Source organism: Telmatherina bonti (genome assembly GCF_933228915.1).
Source record: "Telmatherina bonti genome assembly, chromosome: 6".
Lineage (NCBI taxonomy): Eukaryota > Metazoa > Chordata > Actinopteri > Atheriniformes > Telmatherinidae > Telmatherina > Telmatherina bonti.
This window is the reverse complement of record NC_136624.1, coordinates 30,197,217-30,220,954: the sequence shown is the minus strand read 5'-3', so window position 1 is coordinate 30,220,954 and position 23,738 is coordinate 30,197,217. Positions and strand designations below refer to the sequence as shown.

The window sequence follows — 23,738 nt, the reverse complement described above, 5'->3', positions numbered from 1 at the left end:
CAAGAACAGGTCTGAGGTACTCCCAGCTGTCTCTGAATGACTGCTCTCTCTAGTGTACATCAACTGTCACTACAACAGTTATATAAAATAAACCCACATACGAATCTAATCTAATCAACAGTCCAAATCTTGTAACTTCGTTCTCCATCGCAGCCCCTAAAGTAAATCTTACACCACTCCATTCACTAATCCAGGAAAATCCACTACACTCTGTCACTTTCAAAACCCAAAAAATGTACACAGCAAATGGAACAGAGATATTTTCACTAACTTTATTGCAGAATGAACTTGCAAAAAACAGATAATTACTGAACTGCATGTACAGGCGAGTCAACTGACAGATAAATATGTACAAAAACACACAGCTGCACACATCCAACTGAATATTCACTCACTCAGAGATCCATATCAGATACAATAATAATACAAGAGCTTGTTTTTCCTTTCACAGATTCCCAAAGAACAAGCTGACAGAAAATAGAACCTTTCAATGGAAAATCATCCGAGTGAGAGAGAAGGTGGAAAAAACCGGGACTGTGATGATTTGTGACTTGAGATTATAATTGTTCTTAGCAACTTCATTAAGTCGATATATAGCACTGACTAAGCTGAAGCTTTGCAGATGAATAAAACACAACTTTATTTGTCAAAACATTCAATACTTGAATGGCACTGAGGAAATATTGACTTGTGGTTATAAAAGTGAATATTCAGAGGGGCTTAAATAAGTCATATATCACATTGACCATGAAAATGTAGCGAAGGTCATTCAATAAGAAGCATTCATGTGCATCACCAGAGACACGCCTTTTTCATATTTACAATCTATAGATAGAAATGGCACATGAAGATTTACAGAACCTGTAATGACAGTATATATACAGTAAATAATAAAAGGCCAAAAAATATGGTCCATTTCATGAAGCAGAAGTACAACTCTACACCGCCTCTAGGAATGAGTATCAGGAGTGCTGCTTCTTTTTTTCTTTTTTTTTCCCCCCTCTGCTGTGATTGCTTTATACTCACATATTACTTACAAACATTATGATTGTGATTACTGCCGTTTGGCTTTGTAAGGTCGAGAGCGTTTCCTTCGATCAGGCTTCCTCTGTTTGTGCAGGCGGCCGATGCTCACCCCCTGCCGACGACGCACGGAAATATTTTGCTCCACGAGGCTGGCCAACATGCCTGCAGAATATATCCAGTCAGAATGAGTGACAGAGCAAAGAAAATGATGAAAAATACCAGCAATAGTCCCATTTTCTAATGTGTGGTGTGGGTGTGAGTGTGGATGAGGGGGCTTGTTGCTGAGATACTTAACAACTCTGATATTAAAACAGACATGTAAAGTTGGATAACAATCATCTACCAGAGAGAATTCAAGAATGTATTGTTGTGAGCAAAAGTTTGGTTTCTTGGACCTTGTTAATAACAAATCCTAAAAAATTGTAGCAAAATCTTTTCATTTTTCACATTTTCAGTTTTTAATCAAACAGCTTTAACAGAACTTAATGCAAAACTTTGGCAACCTCCCAAGAATCTTTTTGTTGTTGTTTTGGAGATTTTTTCTTCTTTGTTCTACTAAACATATCTAGTTCTGTTAGAATTTAGGGTCATCTTGTGCACGCGCACACGCGCACACGCACACACGCACACACACACAGGTCTTCTGAGGTCTGTCCACACATCGAAATAATCTTTACATTGAACGACTGTAAGGTCAAGGGCACAACCCTCTGCTCCCACATCTTGATGACGTTTATCTGAATTGTTTTTGTATATTAGAACCCCTCAAACTAATTAAAAGCTGCCACTGGCTGAAACACAAGCCCAAAGCCAGTCTGAGTCACCACCAAGTCTAACAGCTGAAGAAAAATGCTTTTCACTTAAGACTGCAGCAGTTTTCCCAACTTTGTTAATTCCTGCCAGACACCGTTTTATTTATTTTTTTTATTTTTAAAGAAACTTCATTAGTGCTGATGACTTACTTTCCAAAGTACATCAGGCATTTGTTTGATTTCTATTTGCAAATTTTGGAAGCAGAATTTGAGCAAGAATGCAGCAAAGAACTTAGATTAGTCATCCTAGGGATCTTCTACACTTGAATAGTTGTGCAAGCTGTACCTTCTCAAAATCCTACCAGCAGTTCACAAAAAACTTTAAAGCTCTGCGTTTCTGACTTGTATGATAGCAAAGTGACATTTATGATGCATATTTCTGGAGCTGTCGCTGCGCAGCAGTATCCTCAGGCTGACACATCACACCTCACAACTTTTGCTTCTGGGACACGACGTGACATTCCACTTTACGCCTCGCATCATACGACAGCAACTGGAAATTTTCACAAGTTTCCCAAAACGTCATTTAAATTGTTAAGGACTTTATAGTCTAACACGCCAGCTGTTTTGAACACACACTATGGCTGATTTGCCAATACATGCAAGAGTACATGACTGGAGAAAGGAAGGAAAAGAGGGAGAGAGACAGAGCAAAAGATAAGTCAACTTAGGTATGAATTTTACTAACTGGACAGAACTCAGAGAACACAAAAGATGTGAGATGGGTGGTGCTTAGGGTGTTGTTAGGGGGGCGTGTCACCAAAAAAAAAGCCAAAGTTCAACACGCCTCCTTATGGCCTAAAACGGAGTAAAATTTATAAAAACTTGCATTTATCATGGTGCCAAAAATATCAAATTCATCTTGCTTAGTAATCTTGAAAATGAGAATTTCACATTAAACTTTGAGGATTTAGGGTTCAATTTATTTGTTCGTTTATTTGTTTAATTGCAAAAGACCTTTTTTGGATCCTGTGGGTGGAACCATGACAGTTTTAAGAAGATGTTTTGGGTTGAAAGGGAAAAGGAAGGTTTAAACAAGCTTTAAAATAATGAGGTAGAAACAATCAAGTTTACCTTCCTGGGCAAGCATTGATATAAAGGTGCAGATAAACTCATCATAATTGTGGGTCCGCCTCTGATCATCAATCTGAACGAAGGAAAGTAGATCCTTTTGATTAAAAGCCAATAAAAACACAACTGCACTCGAGAATACTGAGTTTCAGGTAAACAAAACCTACTTTGTACTTCTTTCTCTTTTCTACTTCCTCCTTCAGATACACCTCATAATTGGCGATATCAGCCTCCACACACTTGAGCAGCGCTAGCAGCTCCTGCAAAAACAGAAAAATGATTCACTTATCTCTGGTGTGTGACTTAGCGTACAGTGTTGGCAACCGCCATCCAATTAGGAGCTTGAGTTAAAAATAAAAAAAAAAGTATATTATAAAGCTCAAATAAGCCCGGTAGGGTCTACTGTACAGCAACATATAACAAAGGGAGTCTCTGGACTTACTTTTGGAGAATACTTATCACCGGGAGGTTTGCTGTCTGCTCCAGATTCAGCGTTGATCTTTTCCTTCCCGGGTTTCACCTCTACTCCATCCTTGTTCTCTTCTTCTTTCTTCACTTCTACCGATGGTCCCTCGTCTCCCTCTTTTATGCCATCTTTGTCATCTGCTTGCTCTTTAACTTTTGCTTTCTCGGGAGTGCAGGGCCGCTTTGTGCCTTCAGCAGCTAAATCTCCTGCATAGGTAATGAATAAAGACCTCTTTGTAAAATTAATCTTAATGCAGAGAACACATGATTAAAAGTAGGACACAGTCCTCCATGTCTTGAAGGCAACTGCCTAATCATCTCATTTTACTTAAATATCAAGTGACAAACTCCACTGCGTTCTGCAGGAGAGATTTTTAAGCAATTTTTGTGAGTAAGGATCTTGTGTACTCACCAGATGGAGGGAGAGCGTGTATGACTCCATCCTCCCGTAGGTGCAGCAGCGCTATACTGACAGAGGGGCCGAGTTCTCTCACAGCACGGTTATGTCTGGAGTCTGGCCTCAACATCTCATCCTCTCCAAACAGCACACGTGACAGATGGGATGCAACTGGACTCGACGGGCGCGTGGCAGCTTGGGAGCGTGCTGGTGAGCGCAGGGGGGAGTTGAAAGCGCTGCCAATCTCGGAGGCTGTGTCGGTGCTTTCGTTGCTGGGTGTCGGGGACGGTTGCGAAGCAGATGTGATACAAATACCCCCAGTGCGACCTTCAGTCCGCACAGACAAAGGAGTATTTAAACCATCTTTTCTCTGAGCTTCTTTCTTTAGCTTCTCAGCCAAAACATTGAGGGCAATCTGGCTCTCCATCCCGGTCCCGACCCGACCTGCTCGTGAGCGCAGACTTGCCTTCCGTCTAAATCTTTAAGCAAAAAAAGTTTAAAAAAAAAAAAAAAAAAAAGCTTAACCGTTTGCTCAGAGCAAAACAGCAAAGAGCACCCCCCTTTCATAAATGTCACTGTTTACCTGCTGGAAGTGCTTGCAGAACCAGTCACTTCTTCCTCATCATCATCGTAGTCATCTTCATCGTCTGAGTATGCCGGTTGACGGGGACCTGTCATCCTGGTGCGACCAACGCCAGCTGCAAGATCCTCCTCCTCCTGTCAATCACAAGAATTTTGGTGTCCTGAATGCCCACCACAATGTCAGCCACAGTCCAGCTGTTTTGCTGCCGTCAATTTTTAAGTCATTCCTGAAACTTATTATGCCCCCTAACCTCTACCTGGTTCAAGCAGAAACAACATACACCGCATAAACAATCAGAATAAGGGAATGAATATTTACAATTTCGAGCTGATCTCATAGTGAAAAAGGTTAGAAACCCCCCAAACGGACTGAAAGTTCTATCAGATTGAGGCAGATGTGAGCTGACGTGTTTACATGATGCAGTTTGACTCTGATATGTTTACTCTGACATTTGTAATGGGGCATAAAGAGCTGATACATCCTGTAATATTCTATATATTTTATATATTCATTATATTCTTCAAGCACTTTTGCTGGTACAAACGTGATATAATTTTCCAAAAATGATCAGGTGTCCATGTTTAAAATTGGATGTTTTAAGCCCTTTGAAACTGAAAGCTTTCCTTATTTGTGTTGGTTTAGCTTAACAAATAACTATGTTTGAGTTTTCCAGACATGTAGTTCTGAGATATGAACAAAATGCCTGCAGAGAAAAAGAAAAAGAGTTATATTTCTGTCTCTTACCTGCATTGGAGACTTGGCGTAGTTGTGATTGTCAAGGAAGGCAGGCAGGCGCTGAACAATGGGGCTGGGACTGGTGACTTGCTGGGGACCTCCTCCACATGGGGCCGGTGGTTTCCCCATGACTTTAGTGCTTCCTGAAGGGCTAGAAGAACTTTTGGACTGAGCCCCGCTTTCATCCACGGAATCTAAAATAGAGGTTGGTGTACATGTTTTTATATCACATTAATATTTCTGATAAGCATTTTTAGAAACTATTTGATATAAACAGCAAATCATTTTGGAAAAAGGGTCAACCAGGTCACCTGAAGATTGGGAAGTCGACCCTACATCGGCTTCTTTCTTAATGGCAGTGGTGCTGCCATCTGGAGAGGAAGAGTCCTGCTGCTTCTTGTCGTGGACAAGCTCAGGCTGAGTGAGCCGGATCATCTGAAGACATGATAACAAACTTTGGCTTTCAACTTCAAAAATCACACAATACTTAATTAGCTAGGCAAATATGATCAAGAAGATGGTGTATGGACATAATCTAGTCCTATCTAATGACTTAAATTTATGCCAGTACATAAAACTATCAAGTTTAACACACTCTCACGAGTATTGGGACTTGTGGAAATATGATTAGATTGTGTGAAAACTTAGTTCAGCTCCATTTCTGACCTTCTGTAGACCCTCTAGAACAGTCTGACGATTTCTTTTTAGAATTTCCAGCTTAGACTCGTACTTCATCCTGCGGTCAGGCACCACTGCCATGAGGTTGAAGCGGATGTCGTGGTACGGTTCGCTGAAGAAGAGTGGAGCAGCAGAATGAGAATGAAGCTTTAAGGGCAAACACAGAAGCTAAAGCACTACTTCTTAAGCTAAGTGGTGCATGACTTACCCAGCAGTGGCCAGTCCAATCCTCTCCATAATAACACGCCGCGCCTTATCAGTCCATTCCTCATCCTCACCCCAGGGCCCTAAAAGTATCATGAGAAGAAATAATATACATCATATAAAAGAGTTGGTAAATTTCACCAAACGCTGCATAAATAAAAAAATTAAGGCAATAAACTGGTCGAAACCTTTTTTTCTTTTTTTTTTGTAAATAACTTCCCATGATTGGTCATTTCAAGGGAAGCGTTGAAACAAATTGTATCTTTTATTTTTTTAATTTAACTTGGACTCCATAACACCCAGTGAGGTCTAACCCAACTTCAGGATGTGCACCAGATAAAGAAACATTTTCAATAAAACTTAAATAAATAAAGCACTTCTTTGACTGGATTCTCCTCTCTGTGTCAACATAAAGCCTCACCGTGGTCAATGGGGTAAGCCTTGAGTCCATCAAGCTCAAAGAGGCGGTCTTTGATGGGCACATAGCTAACAAAGTGGAAAGCTTCCATGGTCCGCACAGCACTGATCCCATTCTGTTTCTCCGGCAGGTGCCTGGGCTCCGGTCTCCAAAGAAACACAGAGGTAGGAGTATTACAAGCTGATCAATGCAAAGAACTTTTTTCCCTTCCTAGAAATCCACCACCATCTCAAAATCTGAAAAAAAAAAAAATAAATCAGCAATTGTAGCCTACCTGGCATGGCTGTTATGTGCTCTGGCAAGTTCTGGGGCATTTCCTATTGCATAACCCTTACTCTGGAAACAAAAAAATAAACAGAAAAAGGAAGTTATTTGCAACAATATGGAATGAGAAAGGAAGCAGATGGAGCTAAGGAAAAAGAGTGGCGGTAAAACAAGTGGAGTGCTATTAACCTGGAGGAAGATAAAACTGGACCATCAAACATCTGTTTTACACCACATCCACCAATTTACTTGTATGCAGCCAAAGTAGGGCAATCCAACCACATGTCCTAGCCAAACATGCAGGCACAAGTGTGGATTTATCATTTCCAATCAGATATGTTACTCAAAATACTTAAGACTACAGATTTCTTACAGCTCACAAAAAACAAGCAAAACATGATTAAGTTATATTTAAAATAATACAGACCCATGAGTAAGTGAGAAAACCAACTTACTTCTGGACTAAAGCCCTTTGTAAAAGCTTTCATCCGACTCAAGGTGGTGCCAAGTTCAACACCACTGCAGTTCAGAAGAACACTCAGCAAAGCATGGGTGGCACATGAGTTTGGTATCAGCTGGGCACAAAAAAACAAAACCATTTCCATATGAAATAAGGCAATACTTTAAAATGTTGTAATACATATAGATGTTTCCGAAAAATTCGTTTACTAAGAGAAAGCTTTTTGGTATTCTGCATTTATGATTAAATTCAATTCAGTTGTTTTTTTCCTACCTGGTATTCAAAATACCTGCTTGTAGCAGCAAAACTTTCTTTAAACTGTATTGTTAAAACTTGTTATTTAGACGAATAAAAATGATCATTAAATTTACTTTATTTTGGCTAATCTTTAAAATAAACCAAAAAGCACCTTAATTATAGTACGCTGAGCAGCTAAGTCTGAAAGCCTACAATAACACTTGACTTACTAACTACAAAAACATCCTATTACAGGAATAAAGGAAAACATCTGTTGTCAAATATACTAACCTGATGAGCAAAAAACATATCATTTACGATTTCCTCATCAATAACAGAGGTCTCATCCACCAAAGTGTTAACTTTCCTCCTAGATCGACGCTCCTCAATCCACTTGAACAGGAAGATGAATCCATATACAGGACTGTAAAATAAAAATCTATTAAGCACCTCAAATACATTGTTACATCAAGTCAAATCAGATCCAAAATGAACTTAGAACATCATTTCGTTCATTATTCACACACAAATGTGGACATCAACTGAACCTGTCAGGCAGTTTACACAGCATCGTTGTGCCACAAACAGATTTACCAAGAGTTGCCGTCTTAAAGTTACAAACCTTTGACACTTGCTCTGAAGATCATAAATTTCTTCGACTTGCACACCTTTGACACCTTGGAAAGATTTACACCGAGCAAAGTTAAAATATGTTTAGTGCCAGGACAATGCTGTGTTGTTGTAAGATCAATTTGAAAGTTACAATGCTTAAATATCAATTACTCACCAAAGTCTTCCACAAGCAGAGTGAAGAGTCCTGCAATAATAAAACAACAGTCAACCACTGACAAAAACATCAAATGAAAACAACTTAGAGCACTGCATTAAAAAATGTATTCAGGTTGCTCTTCAAATTTGACCCTTTTTTAAAAATTACCTAGCTCAAATAACTGTAACATTGTTATTAATATTTTACTCGAACTCTCATATGTTGTTCTTCCCGAAAAGAAATTGTTCAGCTTAGACAACTAAATATCCCATCTAGTTTCATGTGGAAGCTAACGATAGTTAGCTGAGATATCTGTCGAAATGCCTTACCTGGATCACTCTCAAGCTCAAGCCACCCTTTATTCATTTTTGAATTGGAGCCTAACAGACTATTTTAAGACGTATTCCAGTCCATTTCCGCAAAGGAGGCGAGGAAAATCTTAGGTGAATGTCGTTTTCATTCGTGAGACAACCGTGAAGAGCTCAACATAAACACAATAGGCAGAACAGGTCGCCAATTATCGACGTCATCAAAACACGACGGATGGTTGTTGCAGAAAAATGAGTCCGGCTTGCAGTTTAATGCAATTAGGTCCAACGACGAAAACAACTCATCGAAAGATAAAACATACAGTCAGTTGGTTGATGAGGAAATAGTCGAGGAGAAGTCCATTTGAAGACAGTTAACACCCTGAACGGCAGCTATATAAACGAAGGACATAGGAAGCAAAGCAAGTGGTTACAAAATTACATTTTTTCTCCTCTAAACCATCATTCACGGTGCCTTAACAAAGCACCATCATTTGCTGACAAAATAGCTCATTGAACGGCATATATTCATCCAAGCAAAGTAGGCAGACTAACAAACATAAAAAAATGTACTCGAGATAAGATAGTAGTAATTTCCCCGTCACTAACATTTATTATGCTTGAATATACACGACTAAAGTTAGGAGGTTGGAACCTTAGTTTGAAACACCTATGTGGGGGCAGTATTTATGGTCACACTGGAAAAAATGGAAATTAGCAACGTTTATCAGTTCATTTACACACTTACTGTTGTTTTTCATTAAATTGTTCGTTGTGTGCACAAACAGGTTATAGTATTCAACAGCACACCGTACGTAAGGTAAGCCCGAACAACGCCTAAACGTCTGTATACAACTGATGCGTCTTAATTGCCGAGTGTGTTAGCCTCGGTGTAATTTAGGCTAGCATTAGCAACGTAACACCTACACAATGTTAGATAGCAGGCTCGCAACGATATCCGATGAACAGTATTGTCCTCTGAGAAATTTACTTTCATTCTAACTCAGTTTGCAACTATGCGTCGCTCTTTGTGTGCACGTGGAGGGTGCGTGTGCTTCTGGGGGTTAAATCGCGGTTATTGTTGTGTAATTAGCTAGCATGTTGATGTGCAGGTTCTAGCAGAGAAACAGCAGCATTTCTGTCCATGCAGCCAGGTAGCGAATAAGCCACTTAAAGACACTTGTTTAGTGTTAAAATGAGCAGCATACGAGATGTAGCAGAGGTGGCTTACTGCCTATTGCTTCTGTCACTTTCCTCAACCTATAGCTGAAAATCCCTCTAATCTCATTTATACTTTTCACTTTAGAGTCTTATAACAGTATGAAATGTCGGCACATCTCAGGAAAGGGGACTACATTCATTGTGCATGTGCATATGAAGGTTCTTAAGGGCTGTGATATATCATGCGGTCTTCAGCCTTGTTCTCACTTAGTGTTTTTGCTGTTTTTACAAGTAGATCATATTACCCATTAGGGCTGTGACAATATGCTTTTGTCCCGATTCGATTCAGATTTTTAAGGTGCTGATTCACTTGAAATTGCGATTCCCGCAATTCTTCGATATTGCTGATTTTTGTAGATTAAAAGCAAAATGAATGGACAGAACCTTTTTTCTGCTCGTCTTTTTTTTTTTTATTTCACTGGGGGGAACAACACAGTAGCCTGATCATCATTCTGCTGCTATAATGCCCAAGAAGACAAGTAAAAAGATCAATAAAAATGACCCAAAAAAAATTCACAATGGATTATTTTTTATTTGTTTGAAAAAAAATCGATTTTTCTTTTAAACAAAAAAAATCCATTTTAAAATTGTAAAGCAAAAAAATTCTGATTTTTCGATTCGATTTTCCCACCCCGATTACCCAATAACAGGAGGGATGTTGGCTGTTATTTTCCTCATGGTATTAACACAATCAAATTAATGTGGAATGATCTTTCAGTGTTTTGAACAAACTGATGAGGCTCATCTAAACATATTTGGAGAGTAAAAGCATGATTACAAATTAAATATCCTGGATTTCAGTTAAACATAAATAACAAAGGGGGTTAGTGGCGACTTTTAAATAATAAGAACATGCAAGGCTCTGATTTTTTTTTTTTATGATCATTTTGGATATTAATTGAAAGTCTTGCATTAAAAAAAATACAAAAACAACCATTTTAATTTGTGTTAGCTTTATATAGATGTGTTGTAAAGCTGCATTGTGCTTTATTTATTTAGAGCTCCTAATGACGGTCTGCAGGTAATACTTTGAGGGCCCTGTAAGACATGTCTGAAGAAGCAATTTCAGAAAGTGACCTGGAGGCCAGTTTTGATAGTGAAGAGGAGTGCATGGAAAATGAAGAAGAAGAGGAAGAAGACGATGAGGACATGGAGGAAGATGAGGATGAAAATGATGGAGATGATGAAGATGATAGTGTTGGTGAGTGATAAATAATTTCTTTATTTTCCCCTGGATAGTAGAATGGGCTTTAAATCCATTCCGGTTTTTCTGTTTAAACTGTAATTAAATCAGTGATGAAACATCTTTAGTTAAACTACCTTTTCTTATTTTTCTTATTCAAGACCGACCTTCAAGTGCCCAGAGTCGAATAGAAGGGGCTCAGCATGGCAAGGATTCTACTTCAGCTACCTCTAGAGAGACTTCCTCCGATCCTCCGTCACAGCCCACATCCCGTCCGTCCTCCAGACCTGCTTCTCGCTCTCAGCCTCCAACAAGCCCGGACAACTCAAGCCAGAGCAAACCACACTCCAATAAAACAAAAAAGCAAAAATCATCCAAATTAACCAAATCATCTAAGTCTTCAAAAGGCTCCAAACCCCAGAAGCCATCTAAACCTGCAAACATGAGAAAGAACATCAGGTAAGTTGATCTACTTATCTTGTTTAACAGGCATGTTTTGTAATATTCTCTTAACGAACAAATGTTTTTCTACATGCTTATAGAAAGCTGCTGCAAGAGGATCAGCTGGAGGCAGGGACTAAGGCAGCTCAGCAGGAAGAGATGGAGAGGCGCAAACGACTGGAGCAGCAGAGGAAGGACTTTCCTACACCAGCTCCAGCTGTCCCAGACTCTCAACTAGGTGACCGTGTTCTATCAGAATTGTGACAAAAGTTTCAGCTTGATGACATTTGTAATATTTTATGTTGGTTCTTCTCTTTTAAGTTTCCCATTCACTTCTCATCCTTCCAGCAGTGAGTGCTGCGGCATTGTTAGGAGACGTTTCTCAGTTGGTCCCGGCTCTCCTGGGCAAGCAAGATGTGATCTGTCTGGACAGCAGTGGTGAGGAAGATGAAAAAGTGGAGCCACAGTTGCCTCCACTTGCCATTAGAGACGGTAGGTGAAACTATAGTTCCATGAAGTTAAAGCACTTATATTTTGGTTTCATTTTAAGCAGTATGGGATTTGGGGAAAGCACTAACACAGGGTTTACTTCGCCAATGATGGTGCAGATGTAATTGAGCTCAGTTCTGGGGACGAAGACGCCCTGCAGATAAGCAGCGAATCGGCTGATGAAGAAGTTGAAGGCGGCACCGGCTCAGAGGAGAGCAGCGGCGCTCACATCAATGATTCGCTGAACCTGCCTGATGCTCAGGGCCGAGTGCTGGTTAATATCAATCACCCTGCAGAGGAGAAGGACATTTTCCTCGCCCCGCAGCTAGCCAAGGCTGTCAAACCTCATCAAGTATGGCTTTTGTCTCGTGATGCTCTCCAATTCACAGTATAACTGCTCAGTAGCAGAAAATCACAGTGCAGCGGTTTTTATAAATTATATTATAAACTTTTTCTCTTCGTATCTAAGATTGGGGGAATCCGGTTTCTCTATGATAACCTCATCGAGTCTCTGGAGCGATACAAAACCAGCAGCGGCTTTGGCTGCATCCTCGCTCACAGCATGGGTTTGGGCAAGACACTACAGATAATTTCCTTCATCGACATCCTGCTGAGAAACACTGAGGCTCACACTGTGCTGGCCATTGTCCCAGTGAGTAATCAGAGACTGATAAAAGATATATGTGATGGCTTTTAGATTATTCTTGTATCTCCTCAGTGTTTGGTGTTTTATTTCTCTCTGTTTTGTTTCCTTTACACAAGGTGAACACACTTCAGAACTGGCTGACAGAGTTCAACCTCTGGCTTCCACCTCAGGAGGCTCTTCCTCCTGACACCGATCCTTCATTTGTGACAGGCCGCACATTCAAAGTTCACATCCTCAACGATGAACATAAGTAAGGGGCATGCTGGGTTACATATTCATGGTTAAATGGTTGAACTGTTACTCACTCTCACTGTTTATAACCCACAGAACGACACTGGCCAGGGCCAAGGTAGTGGAGGAGTGGTCCAGAGATGGGGGTGTGTTGTTGATGGGTTATGAGATGTACCGCCTGCTGACCATGAAAAAGAGCTTTGTGATGGGCAAGAAGAGGAAATCAAAAAAACCAGCTGGACCGGTCATTATTGATCTGGATGAAGAGGACAGACAACAAGAACTCATGAAAGGTAGCCACAAAGACAAGTGGTCAGAGATGCTTTTTAAAAAAAACATATAAAACTAAAAAATCTGGGCTTTTAATATGAATCTGTTTCAGTTTATAAGGTGCTATAAGTAAATGTGAGTGTATTGTGACACATTTAGATCCTGAAATTACATCATTATGAACATCAAAGCCGACCAGACTTTGTTCTTCATTTAACCTTAAAAATCTGTTTAAATGTTTGAGGTTATTTGTTGTTAACTACAAGGACAGGAAAGTACCCAAAAGGATTTTTTTTTTTTTTTTTTTTTTTAATTTAATCGCTCTTTAAATTTCATTCCTCTACTTTAGGGATAGAAAAGTCCATAGCACGACCTGGCCCGGATGTGGTGATCTGTGATGAGGGCCATCGCATAAAGAACTATCACGCCAGCACGTCACAGGCCCTGAAGAACATCCGTTCCAGGCGCAGGGTGGTTCTGACAGGATATCCGCTGCAGAACAACCTGATTGAGTACTGGTGCATGGTGGACTTTGTCAGGCCTGACTTTTTAGGCACGCGTCAGGAGTTCAGCAACATGTTTGAACGTCCCATTCTGAACGGTCAGTGTGTGGACAGCACACCCCAGGATGTTCGCTTGATGCGCTACCGCAGTCACGTGCTGCACAGCTTGTTGGAGGGTTTTGTACAGAGGTAAACTTCCTGTTACATGAAGAAATTGGACACCATGATTTAAAAATGTGGTGCTCTGGAAGATGTTGACATCTCTGTAATGTGTGGGGTACTTTTCTGGTTGACAGGAGAGGTCATGATGTACTGAGAGACCAGCTTCCATCCAAAGAGGAGCATGTGATCTTGGTGCGCCTCTCACCTGTTCAGAGGGCGCTGTACACTGAGTTCATGAAGCGCTTTCGAGAAGCCGGGAACAGCGGCTGGCTTGGCCTTAACCCACTCAAAGCCTTCTGCGTTTGCTGCAAGGTGATGCCGTTTTCCTCTGATCTTTGCTGGACACCAGGTTGACTCATTTACCTTTGTTAAGACATGTCATTTGTTAATCTGCACAGATCTGGAATCACCCAGATGTCCTCTATGAAGCTCTGCAGAAGGAGAATCAGGCCAACGAGCAGGACCTGGACCTCGATGACATCACCTCAGCCAGTAACCCTCGCTGCCCGGCACCTGGGGCTGGCCTGAAGACCAAAGTAGTAGACTCAAGCAACAGCAAAGTAAACAGCAGCCTGCAAACACTCAATGTCTCTCAGGATAGAGCCAATCAGGTCATCACGTACGAATGGGTATGTCACAAGCAAATGTCATGTAAAACCAGATTACCTCCATCGTAGCTGTGTGTTCTTTACTTAGCCGGAAGAATCACGTTCCGGCCAGCACTCAGTGTTTAAAGATTCATTTGTGTCTCAGGCAAAGGATGTAATGTCCACCTACCGGACAGGGGTCTTGGAGAACTCGGCCAAGATGGTTCTGCTCTTCCACTTGATTGATGAAAGTGTCAGGAGAAGAGACAAGATTTTGGTTTTTAGGTAAGTCCTCGGTCCCATGTTCGTGAATGACATTAAACACAGACCCTCCACTGAACAGCTTATGGAAGGGATTGGCTGTGTTTTGGTTAAATTAGTCTTCCAGGAGATGGAGCCACCATTCTGAAAATGTGGGATCTAATTCCTGACATCACCAGTGCCCTTCAGATAGATGCTGAACTCCACAGCTCCACTGGTCAACAGGGTTTCATAAAGCGACGGCCCCCGTCGCTCCTCGCGAACCCAAGTCTAGAGCGAGACTCCATGGCAAACCGTGTCCCTGCTTGCATTAACTTAAAACCTTAAACAGATGAGTGAAAAAGTACCTGACAAAGTACCTGTGTTCATACTATAAGAGTGAAAAAGTACAACAAAAAAAAAAGACAAACGCATCTACTTAAAACACACATCAACGGTGTACGCCATCCTATCTATCAGTACTAAGTGGTTATTTTAAAAAAAAAACAACTAGCTTGCCAAAAAAGAGCTGGTGGATATGAGTTGATTTCTAAAAACAGCTGAAACACAGAAACAGGACAAGACTTGTCTGAACGGTCAGTGTGTGGACAGCACACCCCAGGATGTTCGCCTCCTAGCTATTTGTTCGTTATGACAGATTTGCACTTAATGTATCTCACAAAAATGATCTATACATAAAGTGGTTTGATTTGTCATCATGATCAGATAAAGCAGATTGTTTTTATTTTCTGTTTGTTTTCTTGTTTTGTTTTTTATCTTAGGTTTTTTTAGGGACAAAAAATAGTATTTAAATTGTGCTAAATTTACAGCATACATTATAGTAATTTGCTCAAATAACCAAAATGATCACGCTTTTCTTGACGGGACCTCTATGGGGGAACATGAGACAAGTACAGTACAGAAGATCTTTACACATGTTAGGAAGAACCAGTCCTAACATGTAGCATACCGAGATGATGGGGAGACACTGTGCTAAAAGGGTTTACCAGGCATTTCCATCCAACGCAAACACAGTTCAAACCCCAGCAATTATGTGGGAAAGAAACAAAACATGAAAACAGCCCTGTTCACTTTAGAGCTTCTTCAGGCAAACCACACAAACACGGTGTCCTATGAACGCAGATGATTTCTGATGACAAAGATATCTGTGGTCAAACATAAGGATGCAATACCATGTGTGTACTCACACTTGGTTTTAATAAAAGTTTCCAAATACCCGATACTACACTAGTTAAGCCAGCACAGATGTCTTTGATGACATGCTTCAAACATGTTTTAAAAGAAATAAATGCCCTAAATGTTAAGATGTGACATCTTTTGTTGCACTGAAGCTAGATCTCTGTTTCAAAATCGCACATGCATAGTTGTATTGGAGTAAAATATGCCAAATCAAAATAAAACTTAAATTGTTAGAGCTGTAATGTTATTATATTTATTTATGTTATTATATTTGTATTGATGAGGTAACTTCAGAAAGGATGGGTCATTTATTACAACCTAATGAAATTTTACACAGTTATAACAGCAGTAATAACCATCGTCACAATAATGTTCACATAAACAGATTTGGTATCGGCAGATATTCAAATTTCAGATATCTGTATGGGATCGGAACTCGCAAAAAGTGGATCTGTGCATCCCGAGTCAAACATTTTATTCCCCCTTTGCTTATGTGTTTTTCTGTCACACACTTTTTGTTTGAAATGAATCATCAGGGTCCTGGTAGTTTCATGAAAAGGAAGTTTTTATAGTGAAGGACTCTTTCTCTGATAGCTATCTTCACATCTGTGTGTTTTTTAAGTGATACTGGAGGCCGCCCCTCAATTCTCCTGACTGATGAAAGAGGTGTTTGTTTTTAGCATCGGTTGATGGGTTCCTTAGATATTCATTCACATAAGGCCTCCCTTAAAATGTGTAAAACTGTAGATAGCTGCTATTTTTGAACAGCTATTCATCAGGCATTACTGTTTTCCTCGGATTATTCGACTAATTCTGAGATGAATCAGACCCCAGCCTGGTTTTCACCATGTGCATATAACCATTTCCATTTTCTGCTGAGCTCCAGGTGAATTTACTTTGACACAGTAATGCATATCTTGAATCAGCTTCCTCCTGAGAGCAAGATTACGGTATAAATGCAGCCCTTGTAGTCATGAAGATAGACTCCAGTTATTTTGAGTCTGTCGTTTCAGACAGGATGCAGAAAGCACAGGCCTTGTCGAGAAGAGCAGAGTAAAACAAAACAGCTTCATCAGTGGATACTCATTATTCTTACTGACTTATAATCTGTCTTCCCTCTAGTCAAAGTTTATCCACCCTGACGGTCATTGAGGACTTCTTATCAAAGAGACCGATGCCCCAAGGCGTCGTCTCCACTGACAGCCAAAACCAAAACTGGGTTCGGAACCTCAACTACTACAGTGAGTCCAAGCTGTGCTTTATTCCAAACTAGCAGCTATAAAAAGGTTTTCTTCATCACTGGCATCTTACAGATGAATTTTTCCCAAACATTTACACCACTTTGGTTTGAGGCATTTTTAGACCATATATTGTACAATATTGCCAGGATTGTTAGAGATTCCTTCATTCATTTATCTTCTTGCAAAGATGACGGAGAATTCTGTAACATTTTTTTCTAAATTTAACATCTTGGTTGTTTTGCTTTATTGCAAGTGAAAGCATATCCAGGTGTCAGTGATAAGAGATGATGTCTGTCTGTCTTCAGGATTGGATGGGAGTACGTCAGCCACAGAGAGAGAGCGGCTTATCAATCAGTTTAATGACCCAGAGAATAACACAACATGGGTGTTCCTGCTTTCCACCAGGTACGCATCTCTGCTTCCTGCTCCATCATTTCTTACACTTCCTTATTACTCAGTTTGAAATATTTGATGTCCGTCTTTCTCAGAGCGGGCTGTTTGGGCGTAAACCTGATTGGGGCCAATCGCGTCGTGGTGTTTGATGCATCCTGGAACCCCTGCCATGATGCCCAAGCTGTATGCCGAGTGTATCGTTACGGTCAAAGGAAACCGTGTTATATTTACCGCCTCGTCTGTGACTTCACCCTGGAGAAGAAGATCTATGACAGACAAGTCTCCAAACAGGGCATGTCAGGTAACAGCTGTCTGATTGATTGTCCATAAGAGGGACACGAGTAAATTTTTCCATTATTTAAAAAAAAAAAAAAAAAGCACCTGCCTAAATTTGCACTGCTTGAAATCTGGAATCTGGCTTTCTAAAGATCGTGTGGTTGATGACTTGAACCCGGTACTGAACTTCACACGTAAGGAAGTGGAGTCGCTGCTTCACTTTGTGGAGGAGGAGCCTGAAGCCGAGAAAATCTCTGTGGAATCCCTGCAGGACTTTGAAGCAGTGATACATCAAGCTTGTCAGCTTTACCCGAACCTCATCACCAAGGTACAGAAACATGAACGGTGATGCAAGAGTTTTATCAAGTGCATCCATTTTGCGAGACTAATGGGCTCGACACACGAGGGAGACAACAAACGGCAGCAACGGGCAAAATTCATCGCCACACAGGTGAAACCAAACACGGGACGCATCAAGCAACGGCAGCGACAGTGGCAGTCAGGCTCCCGGATCGCTCGTCTCCAAGAAACTTGATAGTTTATGGTTACGTATGGAATATTGTAGGGCTGGGACAATATGTTTTTGTCCCGATTCGATTAAGATTTGCCGATTTAATTTAAATAGCGATTCTCATAATTCCTCAATATTGCTGATTTTTGTAGACTTACAAAAAGAAAAAAAAAGTTCAAAACTTTTTTGCTAGTTATTTTCTTGATTTCAATCAGGAAAAACAACACAGTAGCCAGACCATCATTCTGCTGCTGTAATGTAAAAAGACAAGTAAAAAGTTCAATAAAAACAATAAAAATGACAAAAATGTTATAATGGATTATTTTTATTTATTTAAAAAGAAATTGTTTAACAAATAAAAAAATGAAAAAAACATTTTGAAATTGTGAAGCAAAAACTCCCGATATTCAATTTTTTTATTCGATTTTTCCATCCCCAGATTTTTGGTTTGTCAAAGCAGTATGGGACAGATGAAGCATCAAGGATGAAGAGTCAGAAGATTTTAATAGACTTGACAGAAATCTTACCACTGATTTAACTTTTACAAAACTAAAAAACAACCGTGGGTTCATCCTATTTTAAAACAAGGAAACATCCTGGTGATCATTTCATCATTTCATGGCGAACCTCAAGACTGATCCAGAAAAACTTAGGTTCTACTTGATCCGGCAATGAAACCCTCGATGTTGGTTGTAGAGCCATGCAACAGCCAAAAAAGTTCAACATTTTTCAACTTTGTGTTTTTTCACATGCACAAATGCTATCTGTCACCTGTGTGGAGGAGGGCAGCCATTTTCGTCTCGTTCCATCCTGCAACTTTCATAGGAAATAAATGGAGAAGGAGCGATGTCGCCCCCATGTGTCGAGCCCTTTATGCCTTAAAATATCAAAATACAAACTCCACATGTATCTATTTATTTCTTATACAGGAGTCAATATGAAGAAAATAAATCTTCATGTTTCACTGTTCTTCCATCTCTGTGTTGATCTATTGGAACCAGTAACATTGACACTTCTTGATGAAGAAATGGAGGAGCGGGTGGCTGGATGTGTACAGTTCTGGCTAGTCGTAGTCCTAAGTTACAGGGGACAAAAAGATCAGAAATGTCTCCATACAGAATTGACATAGACGCCATTCTCAGGTGCTGAAAGATATTTAAGAAAATGAGTGTCAGTGGAATCCTTGCATGGTGGAAAACTATAATAATTCACTAGTTTCCCCTGTAAAATCAGACCTTAAAAGTTCTGACTTCTGGGCATATTTTTAAATAAAGGAGAAAGGATTGATTGAAAATATCAGCTGTCCTGACGTATGAAGGAATGACTTCCATGAAATACGTGATTGTTGATCTATAATTCAGTTCCCTGTAAACCATATGTCTCCCCAGCCACCTTTCCATCACGAGTCTCTGCTGGTGGACCGGAAGGAGTCAAAACTGACCAAAGCAGAGAAGAGAGCGGCGAAGAAGAGCTACGAGGATGAGAAACGAGCTTCTGTACCCTACTCTCGGCCCTCTTACGCTCCCTATTACCCAACAAATGAACATACTCTGGCAAGCTTTGCAGCATTTAACCAACGTGGCTGGTGGGTTTAACCGCATCTTTAGCTTTCCCTTCTTTCAGTTAACTTTTCCAGATTTTCTGCACCTTTTCAGTCTCTAACCTGAATCCCAAACAGCTGTGATGCTGTGTAAATTGTAAAGAATCAAGAAAACTTATAAACAAATTTATATTATAAAAAAATCCCCAAAAGAATACAGAAAAACAAGTTAGACGCTGAAAGTGATACATTTTATTTGTTGAACTTAAATGTAGTAACACGTCTTATATAAGTTGGCACACTGTGGTGTTTGCCACTTTCCAGTATTCCTCTTATTTTAACTGTTGTCCATAAACCTCTGGGAAGTTATGTAAATAGGAGATGATTGTTGTCCCATTCTTGTCCGATATAGAATTCCAGCTGTTCACCATTACTGGGTCTTATATGTTGCATTTTGGATTCCATGATGCAGCAAATAGCAAATATTTTAATTGGTGGAAAATCTGAACTACAGTCCAGCACCTGGACTTTCCAACTGTGTTGCAAAAGATGCAATATGTGGTTTGAAGTATGTCTTGTTGATGTTTGCAGCGTTTCCCCTGGAAATGACTTTCTGGATGAAAGTATACTTTGCTTTATAACCTGTATTTACCTTTTAACATAGATTCCACCTGCAACTGTACATGCTGCCAGTCTCAAGGGTAGTAATGAAGCTGCATACTCTCAGACAGTGCTCCTCATTGCATGCGGCTCACTGATTCTTGACTTGGGGCTCGTAAAGCAGCCACTGGCTTTCTGAAAATGCTATCTAAACAAGTCATAATGATCCTCAGCGGTGTAGTTCTCTCCACAAACGAGCTGCAGGCTGCTTGCAGAAACTTTGCTGTCGTAACTGCCCTAACTGACCCTGTCAGAGTTGCCATTTTTGGCTAATTTCAGCTGCACTGAACTCCTCCAAAGAGCTGCTCTGCCAAAGAGTCGGTAACTCTGTATATATATTGAAAAAGAAACATCCACATTCTGGAAGAATTATTGTGTTTTCACCATATAATGTTGCATAAGAATTTCGTCACTCCATGCAATACTTAGGATAGTCATTCCTTGCTAAAAAGCTGAATGTTACTGATTTGGCAACGCAGCAGGATACGTCGCGTGGGAATGCCTTTTTTTTTAGGGGGTGGCGGCTTTCCTCTTGTCTTAGTATATTGAATGCGGCTCTTGTTGAGTTAACAGTGAGGATCACTGCTCTAAGAGATGCAGACTTTTTAACTTAAACCTGATATCGAGATTGATGATCCAGCTCCTCTTTCGTCCAGTGGAACCAAACTGGTGCAGCACATTTTACACCATGTTCCAGCTATTTTTAATTACACAGCTGCAGCTATACTTTTCTTAGTTTTTGAATGGGCCTTCTAAGTAGACACTGGTGTTGAAGTACGTGCATGTGACTTCTTCATGAGTTCATTCCATTTATTTTCAGGCGCCACCTGACTCGGCCGGATGACAAACCAGTAGCAAGCGTCAGACCCATCCAGTCGACGCCAATCCCGATGATGCCTCGGCAAGTCGGCATGGGCATGGCCGGTTCCAGCTCTGCCAGCAGCCTCCCTGTCAACTTCCTGCAGAAAGCTGGAGTTTACGTGCAACGAATTGTCACCACAACAGGTAACGTGTAGTAGTTGTACATGCTCATATATCTGAACTGACCTAATCACTCCCTTAATGTCACATATTTAGGTACTTAGTTTTAATAACAAGGGCAAAAGTTACTCAGGAAAAAAGGAATCTAACCATCAGACTCGTAACGTGTGACGTTTATCTGAATCTACAGATATTGTAATCCCAGGAGCCAACAGCACAACAGATGTTCAAGCTTGCATAAATGCAGGAGAGAGCATCCACGTTATTCGAGGATCTAAAGGTATTTGCAACATCACATGAAGTCATCTTTGTTAATAAAAGAAAAACCTCTAATCATCCAGTATTTTCTCCAACACAGGTACTTACATCAGGACAAATGATGGAAGGATTTTTGCTGTTCGATCTGGGAAAATCAGCAGGCCAGTGGCAGGGGGGGCTGCTGCTTCAAGAGGTGCAAACTTTGTTCATAATTTTGCCTTATCAAGTGTGAATATGTGTTCCAAATGTGCAAAGAACATAGACACTATTTTATTTTCTACAATATAAGAAGTAAAGCCGGTACCGAAGGATCTGACATCAGACTTGTCACGTTGAGTGAAGTAAATGTCAAGTGTCTCTTCAACTCGTTAACATTTTGGGTGAAACCAGTTTAAGTCACAACTCATCATTTGTGCTGTTTTATGTTTTTCATTTCTCATATTTTTACTTTGAAGTGCACATTTGCCTTAGCTATGCTTTTTTCTGCACACTTGACCTTTCCAAATATTAATATTCCATAAGCAGAAATGTCTCCTACCAGTCCGGATTATTGTTGTTTCCTATGTTGCGTCCAACAGTGACTGCATTTCTATCATCTTACAGAGACCCAACCCCCCATGATTCATCCGGTCAGTAATGGCTGTTCATCTCCTGTGGATCAGCAGCAGCGCTCCCCAAGTGATGAGCAGCGTTCCTCCTCTCCTTTAGGCTCTGAGATTCTCCGAGAGCTCAGCCGCTACACCTCAACCACAGGAGACGCCCCTGCAGGCACGGGAAACCTAATGCCATCACCCTCAGACGTGTCGCTGATGCCAGCAGGGGATGGAGGTGGCTCACAGACGGGGGATCACAGCAGGCAACTTGGCGATGACCTGCTGAGTTCGGCGTTAGAGATGCGAGGCAATAAACGGAGACATAACGAAAGCCATGGTAATTCACAAGGAGGAAGCAAACGTGCGCCCTCCGCAGCCCATTTCCCTGGACTGTCAATGGGTTCCAGTGCTCTCAGCTTTCCTCCCGTGGGTCTGAACTCTTCCTCCCTTCTGGGGAACCTAGGTCACATGAGTCACCCACTTCTCATGGGAGGTGGTGGTGGTGGATCATCATTCCTTCAAACACCAGGACAAACTCTGGCTGATCTGCAGACCATGTTCCCTTCAGCAGGAACAGACTTACTGAGACAACCTGCCACAGGGAACGGGCACCTTCTCACCCCATCCTCATCCTCAGCTTTCTCCTCTGCGTCTACCACCATTCCTTTGTCGTCTACACCCTCCGCTGCAACCTCCTCTTCCCTACCATCAGGCTCTTTGCCTCCATACTTGATGAACCCCAACATGGCTGGCCTGCTTTCATCTAGTTTCCCTCTCAGTTACAGTCAGCCGTTGCTCTCTGAGCCAAGGATGTTCCCCACCCCTCTCCTCCCGGGTTCCGGGAGGTTCTCTGCTCCCAGCTCCAACTCTGCTCCATCCAGCTTTCTGCCGCCTTTCAACAACCCGACTTCCAGCCTGCTCGGGGCTGCTCTGACCCAACCAGACAGACATCCAAGTGAAGTAAATGGAGGCGACAGTTCTGACGACGACGTTATAGAAGTGACAGGACAGTAGCATCTGAAAAAGTCCCACAGAAGTCGTTTTACCTGAAGTAGATTAGGAATGGGAATGAAATTCACCAAATTTTGTCGAATTATCTTATAGCCCATTGTGGGGTTTTTTTTTTTTTTTGTACTGAATACAAATATGATCATTATGGGAAAAAAAAGAAGCTTCGGTGATTTGGATGAATGTAAATCTAAACAAATGAAAATGTTTTGAATGAATAAATTCATGAAAGTTTAATCCTGAATGCCTACAAAATAATAAAAGTCAGCAAAAAGTGTGATGAAGTCACATTTTGACACTTGAGTTTTTCCGGATTTTCCCATTCCTAATGCTATCGCTAAAGCTAACGCACAGACTCTTCCTGGCAAGCGAGGGAATCACCTCCTACTTCGACGACTTCACAGTCCAGAGTAACAAAATCTGTACAACTGAGTGTCCCAAACGTGTTCAGCTGGAACAACAAAGCGGTGGGGAAAGATCCTTGTCATGAGGACCTGCTGAATCTTTCGGGGGCTGTCCGCTGCCCCCCCTTTGCTCCGTTTTTACAACAGGCCAGGCTGTGCAGTTTTACTTTGTCCCTTCAGATGAAGTGATGTGATTGAAACGGCTTCGTGGTGGGTTCTCTCATAATGTACTGTGGCAAAATATTTGAGTGCAAACATTTTGTTTGTTGCACT

At 40.9% G+C, this 23,738-nt stretch overlaps 2 protein-coding genes across 2 annotated transcripts; one reads left to right on the top strand and one right to left on the bottom strand.

The window, feature by feature from the left end:
• Positions 1-331: 331 nt before the first annotated feature.
• bap1 (BRCA1 associated deubiquitinase 1) lies at positions 332-8,606 on the bottom strand. The gene is made up of 17 exons (XM_079241890.1): positions 8,449-8,606; positions 8,138-8,167; positions 7,973-8,027; positions 7,642-7,774; positions 7,109-7,228; positions 6,664-6,725; positions 6,393-6,535; positions 5,976-6,054; positions 5,756-5,879; positions 5,401-5,524; positions 5,099-5,283; positions 4,355-4,488; positions 3,787-4,250; positions 3,352-3,581; positions 3,077-3,169; positions 2,913-2,985; positions 332-1,188 (listed from the first exon to the last, which is right to left on the bottom strand). Exons 1-17 carry the CDS (start codon positions 8,483-8,485, stop codon positions 1,055-1,057), a joined length of 2,220 nt encoding a protein of 739 aa, XP_079098016.1. The 5' UTR covers positions 8,486-8,606; the 3' UTR covers positions 332-1,054.
• Positions 8,607-9,134: 528 nt separating this feature from the next.
• rad54l2 (RAD54 like 2) lies at positions 9,135-23,525 on the top strand. The gene is made up of 22 exons (XM_079242448.1): positions 9,135-9,247; positions 10,648-10,849; positions 10,993-11,290; positions 11,374-11,510; positions 11,621-11,764; positions 11,881-12,113; positions 12,231-12,413; positions 12,524-12,657; positions 12,735-12,931; positions 13,258-13,600; positions 13,708-13,885; positions 13,972-14,202; positions 14,327-14,445; positions 16,723-16,841; positions 17,147-17,246; positions 17,330-17,535; positions 17,663-17,838; positions 19,410-19,606; positions 21,042-21,226; positions 21,393-21,482; positions 21,561-21,653; positions 22,064-23,525. Exons 2-22 carry the CDS (start codon positions 10,696-10,698, stop codon positions 23,065-23,067), a joined length of 4,521 nt encoding a protein of 1,506 aa, XP_079098574.1. The 5' UTR covers positions 9,135-9,247; positions 10,648-10,695; the 3' UTR covers positions 23,068-23,525.
• Positions 23,526-23,738: the final 213 nt, after the last annotated feature.